The sequence below is a fragment of the Engraulis encrasicolus genome, chromosome 10, assembly GCF_034702125.1.
Source record: "Engraulis encrasicolus isolate BLACKSEA-1 chromosome 10, IST_EnEncr_1.0, whole genome shotgun sequence".
Classification (NCBI taxonomy): Eukaryota; Metazoa; Chordata; class Actinopteri; order Clupeiformes; family Engraulidae; genus Engraulis; species Engraulis encrasicolus.
In genome coordinates, this window is record NC_085866.1 from 53,550,884 (window position 1) to 53,571,557 (window position 20,674).

The 20,674-nt window shown below is 42.0% G+C and overlaps 2 protein-coding genes across 2 annotated transcripts in view; both read left to right on the forward strand.

Annotated features, from left to right (window-relative positions):
* atp2b3b (ATPase plasma membrane Ca2+ transporting 3b) overlaps positions 1-1,742 on the forward strand; it is a 74,122-nt gene extending 72,380 nt beyond the window's left edge. The window contains exon 22 of the mRNA XM_063207712.1: positions 1,632-1,742. Within this exon, the coding sequence (XP_063063782.1) occupies positions 1,632-1,657 (26 nt within the window). The 3' untranslated portion in view covers positions 1,658-1,742. The remainder of the gene's footprint in view (positions 1-1,631) is intronic.
* A 6,078-nt stretch (positions 1,743-7,820) lies between these two features.
* haus7 (HAUS augmin-like complex, subunit 7) lies at positions 7,821-20,613 on the forward strand. The gene is made up of 10 exons (XM_063207713.1): positions 7,821-8,000; positions 8,400-8,515; positions 9,693-9,766; positions 11,865-11,926; positions 12,523-12,647; positions 13,160-13,342; positions 13,816-13,951; positions 17,868-18,092; positions 19,078-19,189; positions 20,416-20,613. The coding sequence occupies exons 1-10, from the start codon at positions 7,860-7,862 to the stop codon at positions 20,481-20,483; spliced, it is 1,242 nt and encodes a 413-aa protein (XP_063063783.1). The 5' UTR covers positions 7,821-7,859; the 3' UTR covers positions 20,484-20,613.
* Positions 20,614-20,674: the final 61 nt, after the last annotated feature.

The following is a 20,674-nucleotide window of genomic DNA, read 5'->3' on the forward strand; positions in this document are numbered from 1 at the left end:
TCTTCCCCCTCGTAGGATATGGGAACCCCCCCTACCACACCCAATCAGAAGCACCACCACCACCAAAACTACCCCCCACCACCTCCCTCATTCAAGCGACCCCCCCTTCTCCATAGCTGTCAGAGTGTCTGCCTGTCTGACCTGTCCTCCATCTAACCACCGTCTGTCTGTCTGCCCATGCAGCATTCCATTGCAGATTCTAATCCACACGTTGACCTTCGTTTGACCTCAAGCCTGCCAGAGGGCAGCCGACTCCCAAACTGTCCACATCTGGACCCCCCTGTTTGTGGGCCAGATGTGGCGCGGAGTCAGCTGTGATCAGGGCTGTGGACCCTGATTTAAATGCTGGGCGAAAAGTGCAAAGTCAGCTGCAGTGAGCTGTGGTGGTGTGGCAAAAGCTGTGAGGAGCTATGTGCGAACATTACTAACCATGACGATAGCAATGACCGTGCTAACAGTTTCATATTTAGCAATAATAATAATAGTCTGCCTTGAAATTAGCTTAAGTCTTAGCTTAAATAAAGCTTTGCACTTTTCCTCCATTATTTAAATCAGGGCCCTATGTGTGTATCAAGACGACACGCTCCAAATATCAGTATGCTCTCTTCTCTGTTTCGCCTGCTAAGTCTCTTCTCTGGTCCGTATACACACATAGTTAGAACACGGGTGTCTGTAATGGCTTGGATCTCTGTGCTGAACGTCTGTCTTGGTCGGTGTGTCTGAGGCTTGGTGTTGTTTACGTTCGTTTGTTTGACCTCACACGAATGTCCATTGTCTTGTTGATTGATTGTGAGTGAACAATTGTGAACTGACCGTTTGAGATCATTTTTCCAAAAATGTTTAGATTATTTTCCTCATTATGATTTGGTTTCTTTTTTGTCATCTCTCTTTCTTTGAAAAAAAACCCTCTATAGATCAGGTTGTGATGTGTTTCAATGGAAGGTTCACAAATTAATATTTCTAGTCAGAAATTACATTGATATTTAAATACTCTCTACATCTAATACTGTCCTCATATGATTCACTCTCATAATCACTATTAAAAAAGAAAATCGGACCAATCCATTAGACATATTTTTATTTTATGTTACATATAATTACTGTATATTTAAATGATGAGCCACATAGACTACTTTTAGACCAAAACAACCTGATCTTGAGTTGAGTTTGCACTCTTTTTAAGGCATGCATCAATCATTTTTGAAGTGATGTGTCCTATGGACCCTCAGAACTGTCACTGATTCTCTGTTTTCATTCCTCTCTCGGCTATCTCTCTACCCAATATCTACCCTTTTTTATTTTTTTCTCAATGTCTCCTCCTCTTTACCCAATCATCATTCCCTTGCTATCTATGCACTCTATTTCCCCCACTTCCTCTGTGATACTCTGCCCCCCCCTTTTCTTTTGATTTGCTCTCTCTTTCCCTACATTTTCTTTTGTTTGTCTCTATCTGTTCCTCTTTTTTTCTCTGTCACCTTTGCTTTCTCTTTCGCTCTTTCTTTGCCACCCCTGCTGCTCCTCTCTCTTCCCCGCTCTCTCTCTCTCTCTCTCTCTCTCTCTCTCTCTCTCTCTCTCTTCCTTTTCCTCTCTCTCTCCCTCTCTCTACCTCGTGGCCTCCTCTCACCTTCTAGATGCGGGTGGTGAAAGCGTTCCGTAGCTCCATGTACCAGGGCATGGAGAAGCCCGAGTCGCGGAACTCCATCCACAATTTCATGGCCCACCCGGAGTTCCTCATCAACGACTTCATCCACAACATCCCGCTGATCGACGACACCGACCTCGAGGAGACCGAGTCCGACTTCTCCAAGCACAACTACCACCACCAGTACCAACAGCAGTACACGCACGTCCACCCGGCCCTGCGCAAGCCCCCGCCGCCCCCCCAGCCCCAGCCCCAGCCCCAGCCTCCGCAGCGCACCAGGCCACGGCCCTACCGGCAGTACAGCCTGCCGTTCACCCCCAACAGCAACAGCAACAACAACAACGCCATCGAGCCGCAGCCGCAACCGCCGCCGCCGCAGCGCTGTCGGTGGTGGGGAGCCCCGTATAATCAGCCTTCCACCCTCCCTGCCTCCTCCTCCTCCTGCTCCTCCTCCTCTCCAACAACAACAACAGACCCCTGCGTCGCCACTAGCCATCACTGGTGGACCTCCACCGTTCGCCACCAGGGCTGCCCTCCTCTCCTCAGCCTGGAGACCTCACTCTGACTCTGACTGCCACCCTCCTCCTGTCACCCGGCAAATCCAATAAGTATTTAAACAAACAGACAAACAAACAGACAGTTGAATAAAAGAAGACGACTTCTGGGGATCAGAGGTGTGTGGAGGAGAGGGACATGTGGGATGGAGGCGGGGGGGGAGGAGGAGGAGGAGGAGGAGGTGCGAGCAGAAGAGTGTGGAGTGGTGGGTGCTTTGTATACAGGTCGGATAGGAGGCGGGGTCGGAGTTAGGTCATAGCTTCACTCCTACTCACGCTCCATCCATGTGCCTACTACACTCAGACATGCCACTCATTTGGGGTCCACTTGACCATCAATGTCTCTGCCGCTGTCCTGCCACTCTTCTTTATCTCTATCTCTCGACAGTCACCTGCACCCTGCCAGTGCATATATGCACCTTCCACTCACACACCTCTACACCTCCGCACCACCACCTCTCCTCCCCTCTCCTCTCCTCTGCTGTCCTGTCTTCTTCGGGGACGCCCCTTCCCTCGGCCCAGTTCTGGCCCGGATCCGGTCTACATGGCCCCGTGTATGAACTGGGGCAAGTTGACTTCTGCCTCCTGAAGGAAGGAGCAGTATTGGGGTATCAAGAGGAGGTGATTAACTGTGGCTTCCCAGGATGACGGTGAGAACGTCCACACCAGTCTCTGAGGAGACCAATCCAGGAAGTGTTTTTGGGGAGGAGGGAGGGGAGGGGCGGAGGGATCCTCACTCATTCCTTTTACCTACCAGTGTTAGTAGTGTTCTATTTATTATCATCATCACTCTCAATACCTGTTAAAAACTTCATCACCAAGACTCTTTATTATATTTATTTATTTATTTGTTAATTTATTTATTTTTCACGTTTTAAAAACATAGTATATTTACGGATGCTTTATGGATTAGCTTTAATATTGATTGAGTGATTGATTTGTTCATGTATAGGTTAACTGCTCAGCAACTCAAGTTTTTGTTTATTGTTTATCTCCATTTTCACTTTGTCTATCTTCTCTCTCTCTCTCTCTCTCTCTCTCTCTCTCTCTCTCTCTGTGTACGTGTCGTGTCTGTCCTAAAAACAAAAAAAATATTTAACAAAAATACTAACAATGATAACAATGCATTGAAAATTGTTAATAAATTATAATGCGTCTGCAAAGAAAAAAATAGGAGAAGACAACATTTACATAAAAGACTATTGCCACCATACCATAATCCTGTGAGAAAGATTAACAGATAGATCCATTGCCTTTTGTTTTGGAAATCAATTTGTTTTGAAGTAACCTAAAGCCGATTAAGGCCTCTATGAGAAATTGGCAAAAATGTGTCTAAACTCATGTTCTCTCTATTAGATTGAGACAATCTGTGAAAAAAAGATATATTTCTCCCTCCCTATGCATTTCTACAGTTTGATTTGGATTTTGTAGATGTTGAGGAGAAATCACTACTGTCGGGAGTTTAGCATTACTCACGCTATTGCCCTGGGCCTGTACGTACTGTATATTAGTACATGCTTGGTGATTTTTCACTGGAGTGCAACAGAAGACGATGACATTGGCACCGATAGTTTTGTGTCTTGTCTGCAGAGGCGAAACAAACTGAGAAAGTCAACGTCCTGCCAAAATATTTTTCTCTTCTGTCAGCATGTGCTGACAACACAGCAGCTGATTGGTCTTCTTAGTTCATCTACCAGGCTTGATCAGCTGGTCTTAGTGAATTGGGCTGGAACTGACATATGGCAGGGCCTTCACTTTCTGGTCCTGGCGTGTCCGTCCTCCTCTGCTTGTCTGTGTGTGTTTGTACGGCCGTTCCCTGGGCCGCACGCCATGTTATGGCACCGTAAGGCACTGAGATGTGAGATGGGCACCAGAGAAGTAGCATGGGATGATCGCAGAGTGAATCGGCCGCGTCACGCCGGGCATACTCACTGTGTCTCTCTATGAATGCCTCACTACCCATGGATGATGATGATGATGATGATGATGATATTTTTTTTTTTTTTAAAGAGATGCATTGACCCTTTAAACATTGACGCAGAAAATCCATGTGCTATGTGAATACACTTTCGCAGCCCTTTAACACGTTTCATTGCGTCATGTCTTGGGCCCGTGGTGTAATGTAAAACAAAAAAACGTACGTATGATATTAATAACGTCTCAAAGTCTCAGTCATAACTTGTAAAATACATGAGCGATGGGCTCTCTCTCACTCATCAAACATGCCAATTACTCTATTTGCTCAGCAAGACAGTCAGCATACGAAGGCACAACATTGTGTCCTCCAGACAATGATTTTTTGAAATTTTGTTTGGCAATTTTTTTGTCTCCAATTGCACACGTTTGCACCAAACTATGTACCATATACAGTTCCTAGTCATTCCACCCTAGATCATGATATGCTAAAGGAAAAAAAACATTCCATTGATCAACAGTACCACAGAACTTCCAGCTGTGTCCAACTATACTCTCTGGTACTTGGTACTATTCAAGATCATAATGTTTATGTCAATGCATTGCAATGCAATACAGTCACGTGAAGAATGGTACAGGCACTTATGCAACAGCCCGCCCTGTCCACAGCTATGTGAAATAGGCATGACAACTTGTATATAGGGCTCTGAGAAATCCTTTATCTGTATAGAATTATTTTCTAGAAGGCCCAAACCAGTTAGGCCACTGAACAGGAGTGGAAGAGACCGCGCGTCTATCGCAAGTGTGAATTTGCAGCCGTGTCAGCGTTGCATTGGGGTTTGATTGGTCCTGTGCAGAGCATGTGTTGATAAATCATTGTGTGTACCTCACAGTCGTCATTCTATTTTTTTTTTTTTAACCTCACCTTCTTCGTCCTTTTGGTGGTTAAAAAAAAAACAAAAAAACAATTTCACTCACTCACTGTATCTTGTGAGCAGAAGACGGATGTATAGTCCTAAACTCTTTTTGCGGCACGCATGTGCTCCAGTTTAAAAATGTGTGCTGTTGAATGCAAGTGTTTCTGTCTTATTATGGCTGTGGGTGCTGAAGCTGACATGGAGCAGTGCTCCTCAAAAGGGTACGCAGGGTCCATTTGTCTGAAGCTTTTCCTTTTTATTTTCCTTTAGTCATTTTGGACTTCTGATGCTTTTTTTCTTTTAAATTCCTGCTCCTCTCTGTTGATGTCCAAACAGAGCTGCAGTTGCTAGATTCACAGTTCACATTCCTTAACAAATGTAGAGGAAAAGAAAAGAAAAGAAAAGAAAAGAAAAGAGAGAAACCACAACATGGTTTGTCCTATTAGCTCAGTGGTGATCATCATCACTCCCTCTGTGTTTTGCCGCCAATGGAGTCTCCTGTCTGGACAGTCCCAGTGGAGTCTGGAAGCAGCCCCAGAGCGCTGGCAGGTCCCCACAACAGGCGACCTCAGTTGAGAGGCTAAAACAACACTGACCTTGACCTTGACATTAAAATGTGCAGACTCCAGTACAAGAGGTGTGTGCGTTTTCGCTCAACAGAGAACTTCTAGCTGCACTGATCTAAGCTAACCTGTTCTGTGTCCTCCTCCTGACCCTTGAGTTTTACTGTGTCAAACTCATACCCGAATGAATGGGTTGTCTGTCCTGAAAAATATTACAAGGCTTGATGATTGGCAAGTTTATCCTGCTAACTCATTGTGTAACCATACTGTGTCCAGACTTTACTGAATTTGATTATATCGCCTAGAACTGGTATTCTCTCTGCCGTCAATTACCGGTTTCCACTTGTTGACTTAAGTTTTGAGGAGTTTTTAAAACAAGAAAGTGAATCCAAAAAGTCTGTTTTGCCTTTTTATTACTTTGTTTTTTTGTTTTTTTCTTTTTTAGTTGCAATCACCTGAGGTGAAACAGAAAAAAATGTGAAAATAGTATATAATATATTTAATATAAAAAGTTATAAATTATTGTACAACTGCACCACCGCTGTACATTTGGCCAGAATGTGCACATGTGCATCTTTTCTTTACTTTAGGACATGGCTGTTTTGCAGTTTGTTCTTTCTTTCGTTCTTTCTTCTTTTCCTTTCTTGATGCTTTTTGTAAAGAATTAAATTACAATTGAACAGCTTGTACATTATTATTATTATTATTATTATCATTATTATTATTATTATTATTATTATTGATTCTTCCCGCAGTGCTCTTTCTACTGATGGAATAACATAGACAATTGCACATTCTCCTGAGCCTACTCTTCTGCGCTACAAAGAAAAAAAGACAAAAAAAAAATCAGACTATAAAATATATTAACTACCTGCCTGTTACTTAAGAGAAAAAAATATATCTATATATGATGAAAGAACACACCTGTATACTGTAGACCAAACTGTATGGAACTCTAAGAATTTACTGGGAAAAATAAGTCAACACTTTTTGTCTGTATAAAAAAATATCAAAGTATTCTACAATAATAACTTTGACCAGTGTCTGTGGTTGTGTCTTTTTGTCTGGCTGTATTTGCATTTACTATCATTGCATGCCTGACTCTTTGGAATGCTGTCAGACTAGTAATGCACTCGTTTTTTGTTTGTTTTGAGTCAGATTTGTCAGTTCAGTCAGATTCAATCAGTTATTTCCTAGCCTGGTAGGCCAGCCCTAACACTTCCCATAACACTTCAATTTGTACAGCGTGTCAGGATTTGGTTTCATCACTATGGTTCTCAGGCAGAATCTTACCTGATCAGAGAACAAAAGAAATGCTTACAAGTGATGACGTAGATGGGGTGCTATTTGTGAATATGGCCAGGTCAACAAGACGCTAGGGATTAGGTATAGGCAGAGCCAAGCATTTTCAACTATTGAAAGGCCAGACCCTCTTTATGAAATGTATAAAGGGCTTACTTACTAAACAAATTATAAAGGGCTTATTTACCAGACTAGTTACTGTATATCTGATACCTATGTTATGGCTCTCCTCAGATCAAGATAATAATTCACTTAATTAATAATAATAATAAATAATTAACTATCAATTGTGTTGAACTCATAAAGAGTTCATAATAACTGGCTGAAGTAAACACATGAATACCTGGACTATGCCCTCATTAAAAAGCAATATGTTCTTTCGTATAGATGTATCAAAAGCAGACATAATGACAGTTTTCCCCCCCAATTAATTTAGAGTATTATCAAGCAGTTCACAAGATTATAGTGCATCCAGATCTCTTTGGATAGAGGGGTACATGAGGGGCCTTGTTTGTTCATATGGGGCCTGTTATAACCCACTGTCTATAGGTCAAAGCATAAGATTGAGGGCATTGCATTACTGTACATTTCCATTACACAACATGGGGAATCTGACGGAGCTTTGCTTCAGGTTCTATGAATGTGTACGTTCACTCCTTGACACGTGTGAATGTGTAGGCCCACTTGATATTCATCTAGTGTAGTCTGCTACCACTACTAACACGTGGGCCTAAATAAGTAGAACTACAATTCTGATTTGGGTCCCTTGAACTCCTAATATAGTTAAATCCATGCATATAGGAATTCCACCATATTTAGTATTTGAAATGCCCACTTTAATTAAATGCAGGAACATATGACAGACAGATGATATTTACTCACTCACATAGGCCTAAGGAAAGGTGAATTCATCATTCAAGAGAAGGCTAGAGGCATTCCACTCCAACTCCAAGGGAGGCGGTAGAACATGCATTGGTCTGTTAACGCCGCTGAAAGAGAAGAGAAGGAGGAGACGGAAGTGGAAACTGTTTGTTGTGGTGCAGATATGGCGGGTGTTTCAAACGAACAGATTAAACAACTTTCTCAGAAAGTCTACAAAAGTTTACAGGTACAACCCCAATTGCCTAAAAGCTTTAAACTATGCATTCACTGCTGTAGTGTAAGTTAGTGTCAATGTTTTCTTACGGTGACGCGTGACATCTCTTCGTGGTGATTGTCTTGCTTAGCGTTTAGCGAGCACGCACCTCGGAGGACTTAAATAAATATTTTGCCTTTCATATCTCAGTTACACAACCTTCAAAGTGTCGTTGGGGTTTTGCTGAAAGTCTGGTTGTCTTTAGATTTGCAAGCGGGGCGACTAGCAGAATTTCCACTGACACTTGAGTGTTCAACAGCATCTTGTTACAATGTTGTCACAGTATAACTAGCCTCGTTTTGTTACAGTAGCTGCTCTCTACGTCATCTTGTGTTAATTAACATAATATTAATATGAAACATTTCACTCCAGACGCTCGGATGTCCTCTGGTAGAAGGGCTTTGTCTCAGGGAAGCCCAGAGCATGCTGGACCTCCTCTGCACACCGTCTGTTCATCGCACAGACATTTTGAAATGGATCAGTGTCAGGTATGTAAGCCCAATTAGTTGACTGGTAGATACACAACCATAGTTTTCCATAATAAATGTCAACAAACTAATCTGTAAGGCAGACAGACCCCTGGACTTGAACATGTATACCAGGGGGCAGGTTAAGGAACCTTTTTCATGTTTATGAATCCTATAGGATTTTCTTAGACCTTTTGGGTAAAAACAAAAATCCTATTGGATTTTAGATGAATCCTATTGGATTTTCAGAATCCTATTGGAAAAACAGAAAATCCTAAAGGACTTTTTGATAAGGGATAACTAATAAGGCAAACAGACCCCTGGCCTTGACCATTTATACCAGGGGACAGGTTAAGGAACCTTTTTCATTCAAAGGGCCACTGTGGATAAAGTCCTCCATGGGTCGTACTATGAACACAAACCAGGATTTCACCCTGCACTTTAGGCCTATAGGCGGGCACCTTTAAAATAGACCTCAGCTTCACTAGGTCCCCGAAAATATAACTTCATTGTATTGTACATTTCTAAGTTTGCTTTAGAAAACATGTCATATTTTATGTGAAACTGCATAACATTCAATTATGTTGGGGGCCTGATAAGACTGCCCCATACTTATGAACGGCTTGACGGTTTCCATGTGCGTTACGCCCATTTGTGGGGGGAAAAACCCATGCAAGTCAATTGGTGATGTTGAGGTTTAATAAACGAAAGATACAGACATGTAGACTATCGTTGTTCATGCTCAACATGCCAAAAACATGTTGTGTTGCCAGCTGTTCAAATAATAGAGCCAAACAGCCGTGGCTGAAGCATGGACTGTGTTCATTTAGACAAGCCGATATAGCATGTAAGTTGATGAGACATTCGGTTTGTTTTCACCCATAAAGGGGCGTAACGCACATTTATGAGCAAAGTACCTATGGCCGTTCATGATTATGGGCCGTAAACGGCCTCCGAGCCATAGGTTCCCTGCACATGATTTATACAATCATTAGACAAAGTACAAAGAAGAGAAAGCCCTGGTCTTCTGGCCTTGGGTGTATAATAATATAATGTAGTATAATATAATACAATATCACTCAAATTGATAAACCATTTTCAGATGTTAATTGATATTGCACTGATCGGCTTGCATCTAAAATTAAAATTAAGTCAACTGCCAGGTTGTCACATTTTGTATTGCCTTTCTTTGTGCAAGTATTTGTCCCCGGCTAAAAGCAAAGTTTGACGTGCTGAGAAAGCAAGAAAGGAGGATGGATGACGAAAACAATGGTGAGTCAAAAGCAGTAGATGTTATTTGGGTCATTTCAGGTGAAATCAGACACTTTGGGACCCGACCGACACAGATTTCAATCATACTTGCTGTGCCTGTTTAGTAGCAAGGTAGCACCCCAGAACTGCATTTGTGTGAATCTGACACCAATATTAAGGGAGAAACAGACTAGCAAAGATTTATATATGAGCAACCGTAACTCGGGCCATTCGTGAAGTCATTATGAGAAAAACAGAAAAAATCAACGTCAAGCCTTGTGGTGCCATTACGAATAGCCTCGTTTCTCGTGGTTAGGTGACGAAAGGGGGAACTGACAATTGAGGTAGTTTGGTTCTGGGGGGGGAAGAATAATGCGGGCAGACGTCAACAATCGAGCGTTAGTGAAGGCTAACTGGAAATGACGGTAATCAAACATTTCAAACAAGTGATATACGGTTAAGTTTAGGGTTAGGGTTAAGGTTAGGGTTAGGTTTAGGGTTAAGGTTAGGGACAATGTTGGAGGAAGGGAAACATGGCGTGAAGCTGACACAGCGACAGCACTCCCCTCCCGGAATGCACGCTGCTCGGGTGGTCTCTCTCACTCGCTCTCTCTCGCCCTCTCTCTCACCCACTCTCGACGACAGCGCGCGTTGCCCAACTACGAAAAATGAGGCTATCTCGTAGCGGCACCACGAAGCATACAGTTGATTTTCCCCGAGACTGGGCTCATATGAGGGTAGGACACTATGCATTCAACCTTGATTATATCAGTCAGTGTAAGTCACAAAAAGATGTCTGTAGTGTTATTTGAAATCTCTTTTCTGGCTCTACAAATTACCGGTACACAAACAGCATGGGATACAACAATCCTCGGAATATGAATTATCATAAATTGAGAAATGAAAACCTTGAATATAAAAAAACTCATATTTTAAAATGGCCAGTTCCTTGTCTAAACATAGCCTGCAATGTCATGAACAACACCTGAAATGCTGGTGTTTGGTTCTTTATTCATTTCAGAGATAATGGGACTCAAACATATGACATCATACAAATCACCTAATAATAATATGGTAATACCATAGTAATATCACATGGCAGTATGTCTATCGGAATATGTGAAGGATGGAGATGGTCCATGAGGATGCAGGAAGTTCAGTTTCACCTCTCCAGTGCTCGGCATACATTCCTCAACACATGCAACCCAGTAGTTGCCATCATATACAGCTACAACATACCCTTTGATGCTTGAACATTTAGAAAATTCCTTTACTGAGCTTATTCTTTCAACCCTGCCATCTCTGAATGCTGAAACTGGTCTAGCTTCCACTGTGTCCATTGACTATGGGCAGAAGCTGTGTTGTTTTTGATTACCTGCAATAGGGACCGACGAGGGTCCAGGGGCCAGGGCCCACCGGGAAAATGCCTGTTATGCCAGATGGCCAGTCCAGTCCTGTCCCTGACACTACTCTATTACTACTTTGTTACAACTCATTTCAACATTTATGTCCCATTATCTCTGAAATGAATAAAGAACAAAACACCTCATTTTCAGGTGTTGTTTACGACCTTACAGGCTATGTTTAGACAAGAAACCGGCCATTTTAAAGTATGACTTTTTTGATATTCAATTTTTAATTTTTCAATGTATTATAATTCATATTCTGAAGGTTGTTGTATTCCATGCTGTGTGTGTAATTTGTAGAGCCAGGAAAGAGCTTTCAAACAACACCTCAGATATCTTTTTGTGACTTACACTGACTGATATAATCAAGGCAAAATGTATAGTGTCCTACCCTCACATGTGAACCTTTGCTAGTCTGTTTCTACCTTAATATTGGTGTCAGATTCACACAAATGCAGTTCTGGGGTGCTACCTTGCTACTAAACAGGCACAGCAAGTATGATTGAAATCTGTGTTGGTCGGGTCCCAAAGTGTCTGATTTCACGTGAAATGACCCTATTTCACCTCCCCAAATCTTCTTTGCGCTTTCTAAGAAACACTGTTCAAATATTGAAATTATTCTTTAAAATAATCTTATTCAGCAAGTGTCCTGTTGTTGGTGATGTACAGCCATGCTTGTTTTTCCTAATATTACATTTGTCTTTCATATACAGCGCTCCTAAACTTTGGCTATGAGCTGATGCTGTGTAATCTTACTGACATGGATTTAATAAAGGTACAAGCAAAGAAGGCACCCAGACATCATTATCTATTGTCAATAATAACTGCAATTTAATCTTTATACATGACCACTGTTTGTTGAAATTACTTAGAATGTTGCATTTGTTTCAAGCCAGAGGCGTGATGCGAGAATAAACCAAAAACGTTTGGGTGGGTAGTGGTACTCGAAAGATAGTGGAACTGCGGTCATTTGCACTAGTTCGCCACTCTGGGCTCAAACCCGCTACCTACCAGTCAATGTTCTAGTTTGCGCATGGGAGGCACGGCACAATGCCTCTTAGCTATAAGGTCCAGACCAATAGCTCAACGATACCAATAATGTATGAGGCTTCAGCAGGGAGGTTTTACTAACATTCTTTGCTAAATTAGTTGCCATCTCTTATATTAGTTTCACCAAGGCACTCCATGAATTCTCCAAAATGTCTTCATTTATAGTGACATGTCCTTCTCTTTACATGTTCAAAAAGGACTTAAAAAAAACAGAACATTTTTTAACTTCATGGAGTGCATTGGTCAAGAAAATGTCTTCTTTTCACCCAGCATTGTACGACTCACTTCTTTTGCACCTCTTCATCTTTCCCCTTGTGCCAGGGCACTGCTCCGCCACTGAGGCAGCTCCTCTTTCTGGAGCGGCTAATAAGTCTGGTGTCAGACCCTGCGCCCGGCAACAACAGCAGTGTCGCCGCTCCGGAGGACAGTCTTACAGCTGCCGATGGGTAAATGCCGTCACCTGCAAGTTTCATGTCCATAGTGCTTAAAACATGACATCAAACATTATTTTCATGTATTAGGCTTAGGTTACATTGTCTCTGCAGTCTTAAAAGCCAAACTTAAGGGACCCAAGGCACCCTTTGAAATGTTCAAAATTGTTTTCAATCTTTCAATAGTACTTAGAAAACTGTTTGTCAGCAAATTAACATGCTTCTAATACATAAGGTAGAGATTAATTAACAAATTAATATGCTTATAATGATAAGGTAGAGTCGATTCATAAGGAGTGATCTCCGGGATCCAAGTATGGCTCTAAACTGAAATCCTATCGCAGCCATGCCCCTTTAGGAGACTAGGAGAATGAATGGAATTCACTGGAAAGTCTTTCCTAGGCAATCCCAGTCCAACAGACTTGATACCACTTTGCTGCATTAGTGACGCGTGCTGCGACTTCACTTATCTTGGGTCTGCTACCATATTGAAAACTTTTTGCCTGATGTTGTGGCATGGTGAACAGGGCCGCCTCGCGTGGTTCGGAGTGCAGCAAGTGGACGGAGAGGCTACTGAGGGAGCTGATGGCCCACCCCAGCCTGCTGCAGCAGCTGCAGAGCTCCAAGCTCAGCCCCCTGCCCCCCAGCGCCAGGGCCCTCTTCTCCACACTCAACAAGACCTCCATCTCCTCCTCCACTGCTGCTGCTGGGTATGCTGTTTCTTCTGTCCATTGGATTTTTACCATGAACACATTGGGCTGATGTTTGCTTGTGATTTAAATTCAGGTCTGGGGTGCATTTCTCAAAAGCGTAGTTGTTAGCAGTTTGCAACTTTGGTAGTTCCCAATGGGAAATTGCATAGCAACCAACAAAGTATCTAACTTAGTCAGCAACTACGCTTTCGAGAAATGCACCCCTGAACTGTGAATGTAATGTACAGTAGTGCCATACAGTTTGAGAGGTTGCTTACAATGAGTTAAAATGAAGACAAACCCAAAGATCACAAAGAAATCTTGACAATTGGATTGGTTACCATGTACTGATCAATATTTTTTTTAGCGATTACTGTATATACCTATTTAGTAAACTATCAACTACTCACTGCTAACTCAACGTTGCTCTTTATCATCATTAGTGTAGATTTGGAGTTTCAACTGCAAAATGTTTCTACTTTGATACAAAGGGGAAAGCAGCAGCAGCAGCAGCAGCAGCAGCAGCAGCTGAAGTCAGTGCCAAGGAAAGTCACTGAAACTGAGCTGCAGGAGGCCAGAGACCAGTTGCAGACCACCAAGAGCGCACTGGAGGAACTGCAGAAACAGGTGAGCTCCATAGAGACAAGTCAAGTCGGTTTTATTGTCAATTTCTTTACATGCACTGGTCATACAAAGAATTGAAATTACGTTTCTTACTTTCCCATGCAGACATAGACTTTAGGTGTGGACATAGACAATTAGACATAGACAGTACACATGCATTGGGGTCATTTCACGTGAAATCAGACACTTTGGGACCCGACCGACCCGGATTTCAATCATACTTGGTGTGCCTTTTCAGTAGCAAGGTAGCACCCCAGAACTGCATTGGTTTGAATCTGACACTAATATTAAGGGAGAAACAGACTAGGAAAGGTTCACATGTGAGGGTAGGGCACTATACATTCAGCCTTGAATATATCAGTCAGTGTTAGTCACAAAAAGATGCCTGTGGTGTTGTTTGAAAGCTCTTTTCTGGCTCTACATAGTACACAATCACCTTGGAATACAACAACTACTCTCAGAATATGAATTATGATAAATTGAAAAATTAAAAATTGAATATCTAAAAAACTCATATTTTAAAATGGCCAGTTCCTTGTCCAAACGTAGCCGGCAATGTCATGAGCAGCACCTTAAATGCTGGTGTTCGGTTTGTTATTCATTTCAGAGAGAAGTTGACTCACAAATATGGCATCATACAGACCACTTACTAATAATATGGTAATACCATAGTAGCATCACATGACAAAACAAAAACAAAACAAAAATGGTCAGTGTCCATGGTCCCAGGTTTCAGAAACTAAGGCAGATGTCCATTTATACACACCAAATGATGATATGTGAATGTTTGAACATTCCTTCTCTGTGTACCTGTGCCATCTTCCTTTACCGTACTTTAAAGAGATAATCAATGGCTACACTCTCATTTTGTACTCTACCAGTGCATTTGAAGCAGCAGCTGTGTCTTTTGTAGATAATGTATAAGTACGTCCCGTTGCAGTTACAGGTTCCACTACCAGAAGAACATCCTGATGATCCATGACAGTCTATCTGGTCTGAAGGGAAAAGTGAAGGATGGAGATGGCCCATGAGGATGCAGGAAGTTCAGTTTCACCTCTCCAGTGCTCGGCATACATTCCTCAGCACATGCTAGCCACCAGTTGCCATCATATACAGCTACAACATACCCTTTGATGCTTGAAAATGTAACACATTCCTTTACTGAGCTCACTCTTTCAACTCTGCCTTCTCTGAATGCTCAAAATGGCCTAACTTCCACTGTGTCCATTGACAATGGGCAGAAGCTGTGTAGTTTTTTGAGTACCTGGAATAGTTCTTGCAGATTCAAACCTTTTCAACAGGTTCTCAGCTTCATGATGGTACATCTCTGTTGTGGCAAACTGGCAATGGATGTTCTTGACATTATCCTTGACAAATTCAAAACAGTTGGTATGGCGTTATAATTTAATTGTCAATAGGACGTTGCAGACTTGCTCGTGCAGCAAGCCATTTAACTGTCCCTCCAACGCCATCACATGGACCTTTGCCATGTGATGTGGCAAAAAAGTGCCACTCTGCAGGTATGTGAAAATCTGTCTCGTGGTGGCACAAATTTGTTGTGTTTTTAAGGTTCTTATATTGTGCGGAAGTCTGCAACGTCCTATTGACAATTAAATTGTAACGCCATACCAACTGTTTGAATTTGTCAAGGATAATGTCATGAACACATCCCATTGCCAGTTTGCCACAACAGATATGTACCATCATGAAGCTGAGAACTTGTTGAAAAGGTTTGAATCTGCAAGAACTATTCCAGGTACTCAAACACTACACAGCTTCTGCCCATTGTCAATGGACACAGTGGAAGTTAGGCCATTTTGAGCATTCAGAGAAGGCAGAGTTGAAAGAGTGAGCTCAGTAAAGGAATGTGTTACATTTTCAAGCATCAAAGGGTATGTTGTAGCTGTATATGATGGCAACTGGTGGCTAGCATGTGCTGAGGAATGTATGCCGAGCACTGGAGAGGTGAAACTGAACTTCCTGCATCCTCACCCTCATCTCCATCCTTCACTTTTCCCTTCAGACCAGATAGACTGTCATGGATCATCAGGATGTGCTTCTGGTAGTGGAACCTGTAACTGCAACGGGACGTACTTATACATTATCTACAAAAGACACAGCTGCTGCTTCAAATGCACTGGTAGAGTACAAAATGAGAGTGTAGCCATTGATTATCTCTTTAAAGTACGGTAAAGGGAAGATGGCACAGGTACACAGAGAAGGAATGTTCAAACATTCACATATCATCATTTGGTGTGTATAAATGGACATCTGCCTTAGTTTCTGAAACCTGGGATCATGGACACTGACCATTTTTGTTTTGTTTTTGTTTTGTCATGTGATGCTACTATGGTATTACCATATTATTAGTAAGTGGTCTGTATGATGCCATATTTGTGAGTCAACTTCTCTCTGAAATGAATAACAAACCGAACACCAGCATTTAAGGTGCTGCTCATGACATTGCCGGCTACGTTTGGACAAGGAACTGGCCATTTTAAAATATGAGTTTTTTAGATATTCAATTTTTAATTTTTCAATTTATCATAATTCATATTCTGAGAGTAGTTGTATTCCAAGGTGATTGTGTACTATGTAGAGCCAGAAAAGAGCTTTCAAACAACACCACAGGCATCTTTTTGTGACTAACACTGACTGATATATTCAAGGCTGAATGTATAGTGTCCTACCCTCACATGTGAACCTTTCCTAGTCTGTTTCTCCTTAATATTAGTGTCAGATTCAAACCAATGCAGTTCTGGGGTGCTACCTTGCTACTGAAAAGGCACACCAAGTATGATTGAAATCCGGGTCGGTCGGGTCCCAAAGTGTCTGATTTCACGTGAAATGACCCATTACACCTAAAGTACCTACCTATACAATACTGTTACAGACATATAAAGTGCAAGACATATAAAGTACAGACATGCATAGAACATATATTAAGAAGAGGTATTGTTGTGCATTTCCAGTTATGTCCTATTGTGACGATTCTGACATAGTGATAGTAGCATTGTGAAATAATAAATATAAAGTAAGCCATAGAGAAGGTAGAGCTGAGTGTGCCAGACCATATCACAAAGTGAAACCCTGGGTACACTACATTATACTAACTCCCGTCCTCCAACTGTACTTGTAGTCTCGCGCTTCACTGACAATCAGCCTCCATGGAGAAAATAATGAAGTTTCCCTGCCGTCAGCCTAGCCACAGCAACTGTGAACTGAGGGACTTTTCCCCATTCAACATCCAAATTGGAAACAAGAAAAGGACATTTGAATTGCACTTTTTTTTCTCGAGATATTGAATTAAACTTCTGTCATCAATGACGTCTTGCAACATCATCTCGAGTGCAGTGTGAAGAAAAAGGATTTGCACACAGGAGCTTGATGCTGTTCAGTGAACTTATTAAAAGCTGAAAAATAAAGAGAAGCCAAAACAAAAATGGGATGCAAACGTTTCGGGTCTAGCCCATTACCAGTGTTCCCATTTGGGCTAGACCCGAAACGTTTGCATCCCACTTTTTGTTTTGGCTTCTCTTTATTTTTCCATTTTTAATAAACGGCATCAAGCTCCTGTGTGTCTTCATACTGCATTTTTGGTTTGGAATTACGCACCGAGCGAAACTTCTCAAGTAAGACAAAGGCGCGGACGCCATCTCTACCTTCAACATCATCACGAGGCCACAAGGGAGGACAAGGATGTAAGTTAGGATAATGGAAAGAACCTGTGGTCTGGGAACTATCCATTCGTCTTCTCTGTTGACAGTGAAGAAGGCTTAGGCCAAAGCATCTGTCTATGTGTCCGACCACCCAACCCCCAACGTCTCTCTCTCTTGTCTTTTTTCTTGTTCTTTATAGTCACTAACTCTGCTTCCCTCTCTCCTATCCCTTTCTCCCATCCTTCTCCTTTTATGGACAGTGTGAGTTCCTGGACTCCAGCCTGCCCCTGCCCACGTCTCCTCAGCAGCTGCCCCACTCCTCGCGCAAGCTGCACCTGGCGGCCACCGACCTCCAGCACCTCATGTCCACCTTTGGCCACATCTACTACGACTTCAAGGTCTACTGCGAGAAACCTCCTCCCAAGCCTCCGCTCAACACTGACATCTTCCGCACAGTTGGCCAACTCCTGAAAGCCAGCAATATGGTAAACAGTACACTTGCTTGAGTGCTTTATCTTCAGGCTTCATTAATGTTAATTGCTCTACCTTAATGTCCTCCGAGATCTATACTGTAAAGTCCACTACTCTAATCCAAGTCTAAGCAAAAGTCTTACAGGTGCAGACTAGTCACTGCAGGCCAGCAGTATGGTATGCTGTATATACACTTGCTTGAGATTCAATTTGGATCTCCATTTATTGATAATTATATAATTGTTTTATAATTGATTATTCATCACACACATAGTCAGATGTAACACTGCTTTAGTTGGTCTCTAAAATAGCATTCAGGCTGTCAGAGAACCGCTCCTAATCTCGAACCAACTGACATGTTCATGCCAATAATCTGAGCGTTTGGGTACCGGAAAGTTGGTTTGCATTGCAAACCAAAAAACACTTGGTTTTTTTGCGTCTTGTGATGACAACGTAGATGTCAGCAGGTTCATCTGGGTAACACGGAATCACTTGGTAAAGAATGCAAACCGATATGAACCCAGGTGGTTTGCAGGTGAGCGCTTTGGTTCGGGACATAACTGGTGCCGGAATGGGCACCAGGACCGTTCTAGTCGACCTCAAAACAGTATAATGGTTCATTCTTTTGAAACTCGGTTGTCGGTAGACCTGAGTTCGTTCTCCCGACATCCGTTGTAAATGTGTTCTATTGCAACAGCTGGGGACAGTGCAAATGTCTGAAAGCACCAATGTTTAACGAACTCTGAGTACACCGAAGTATTCAGAGTTTGTGTTTCGGAACCCCGTTCCGAGTACTCGTTTTATTGCACTTTCCCGAGGCAGCGGTCGGGGCTTCCAACTACCAAGTTTCAAAAGAATGAACCATTAGTGGCAAGTAAACACTGCAAAGTCAACAGTGTATGTCTTCACACTCTCTGGAAAGTTAGCTCAATGGTACAGCTGTAAGAAGCTCTTAATTGGACTGTTGCTCTACTTGTCTCTCCTCTCTTTCCCTATCAGGAACTTCAGACGTATGACCATTTGACAGACACGTCATCCTCCGTAAGAGATGATTTAACAAGCCTGCAGACTGAGAAGCATTTCTATTCTAATGGGGAGATGCAGAGTCTAAGTAAGTATTCACAAGTACACTCACCGGCCACATTGAGGCACATTTCTGCTCAGCCAATCACATGGTGACAATTCAGTGCTTTTTTGCATGTAGACATGGTCGAGATGATCTGATGTAATTCAAACAGAGCATCATAACGGGTTAGAAACACTATTTAAATGACTGAACATGGCATGGCTTTTGGTGCCGAAAGGGCTTTATTTGAGTATTTCAGAAAATACTGATCTACCTGGATATTCACACACAACCATCTCAAGGGTTTACAAAGAATGGTCCGAAAAAGAAAAAATATACAGTGAGCTGCGGTTCTGTGGGAGAAAATACCTTGTTGGTTGCAGATGTCAGAGGAGAATTGCCAGACTGGTTTGAGCTGATAAAAAGGCAACACTAAGTAAAATGACCACTCATTACAACCGAGGCATGCATAACAGAATCTCTGATTACAAAGCACATAAAATCTTGAGGCAAATGGGCTACAGCAGCAGAAATCTACATTTGGTGCCACTCCTGTCAGATAAGAACAGGAAAATGGAGGCAACAATTTGCACAGGCTCACCATAAACGACACTAGAAGATCAGAAAAATGTTGCCTGGTCTGATGAGTCTTGATATCTACTGCAACACTCAGGTGGAATAGTCAGAATTTGCGGTCAGCCACATGAAAACATGGATAGGCCCTGCTTTACATCAACGTTTCAGGCTGGAGATATAATGGCATAAGGATATTTTCTTTGCACAATTTGGGCCAATTAGTACCAATTTATCTTTGTTGGAATGCCACAGCCTACCCGAGTATTATTACAGGCAGTTAAGGCAGTTCTGAAGGCAAAAAGGGGTCCAACCCAGCACTAGAGAGGTGTTCCTAATAAAGTGGCTGGTGAGTGTACACTGAAAGAACATTTCAATCCAGTATTGCATTAATGTTTCACAAAGAACCTTACCCAATGGCAATGTTTGGGAAGTGCTAGAGAGGGTTTTGTCCAGAGGTCAGACTTGACTATCATCAATACATGATCTTATTGAAAGTCAGTGTAGAACTGATTGGAAAGAAGTCCTTTGATATTGGAGAATCTTATTGAAATAATATCACAACAAATGTATGCCCTCATCACCGCTAATTAGAGTGTCTGACTTTTCAAGACTGTGTATTTTAGGTGCCTGTTAAACATGCAAGTGTTTCGAGCATAAATGGATGCTTGCTGATTTACTCCATTGATCTTTTTCAGCTACCATGTTGGAATCGCTTCAGAAGAAATATACTAGCCTTCTGTCCACCCCACATGATGGTCTGTAGATCTCGTGACCTGTGAGTCTGTAGTCAAACAGAATGTTTTTGTAAGATGTGTAAATGTACTATTTTGTCATGTAATGTCACGTTAATCTTTTATTATACTTGTTGTCAACTAATAAAATGTTTAATGGAATTCCTGTTTCGTGAATTGAGATGTACTGTAAAACATTGCCATTGGCAAAAATCATTACACG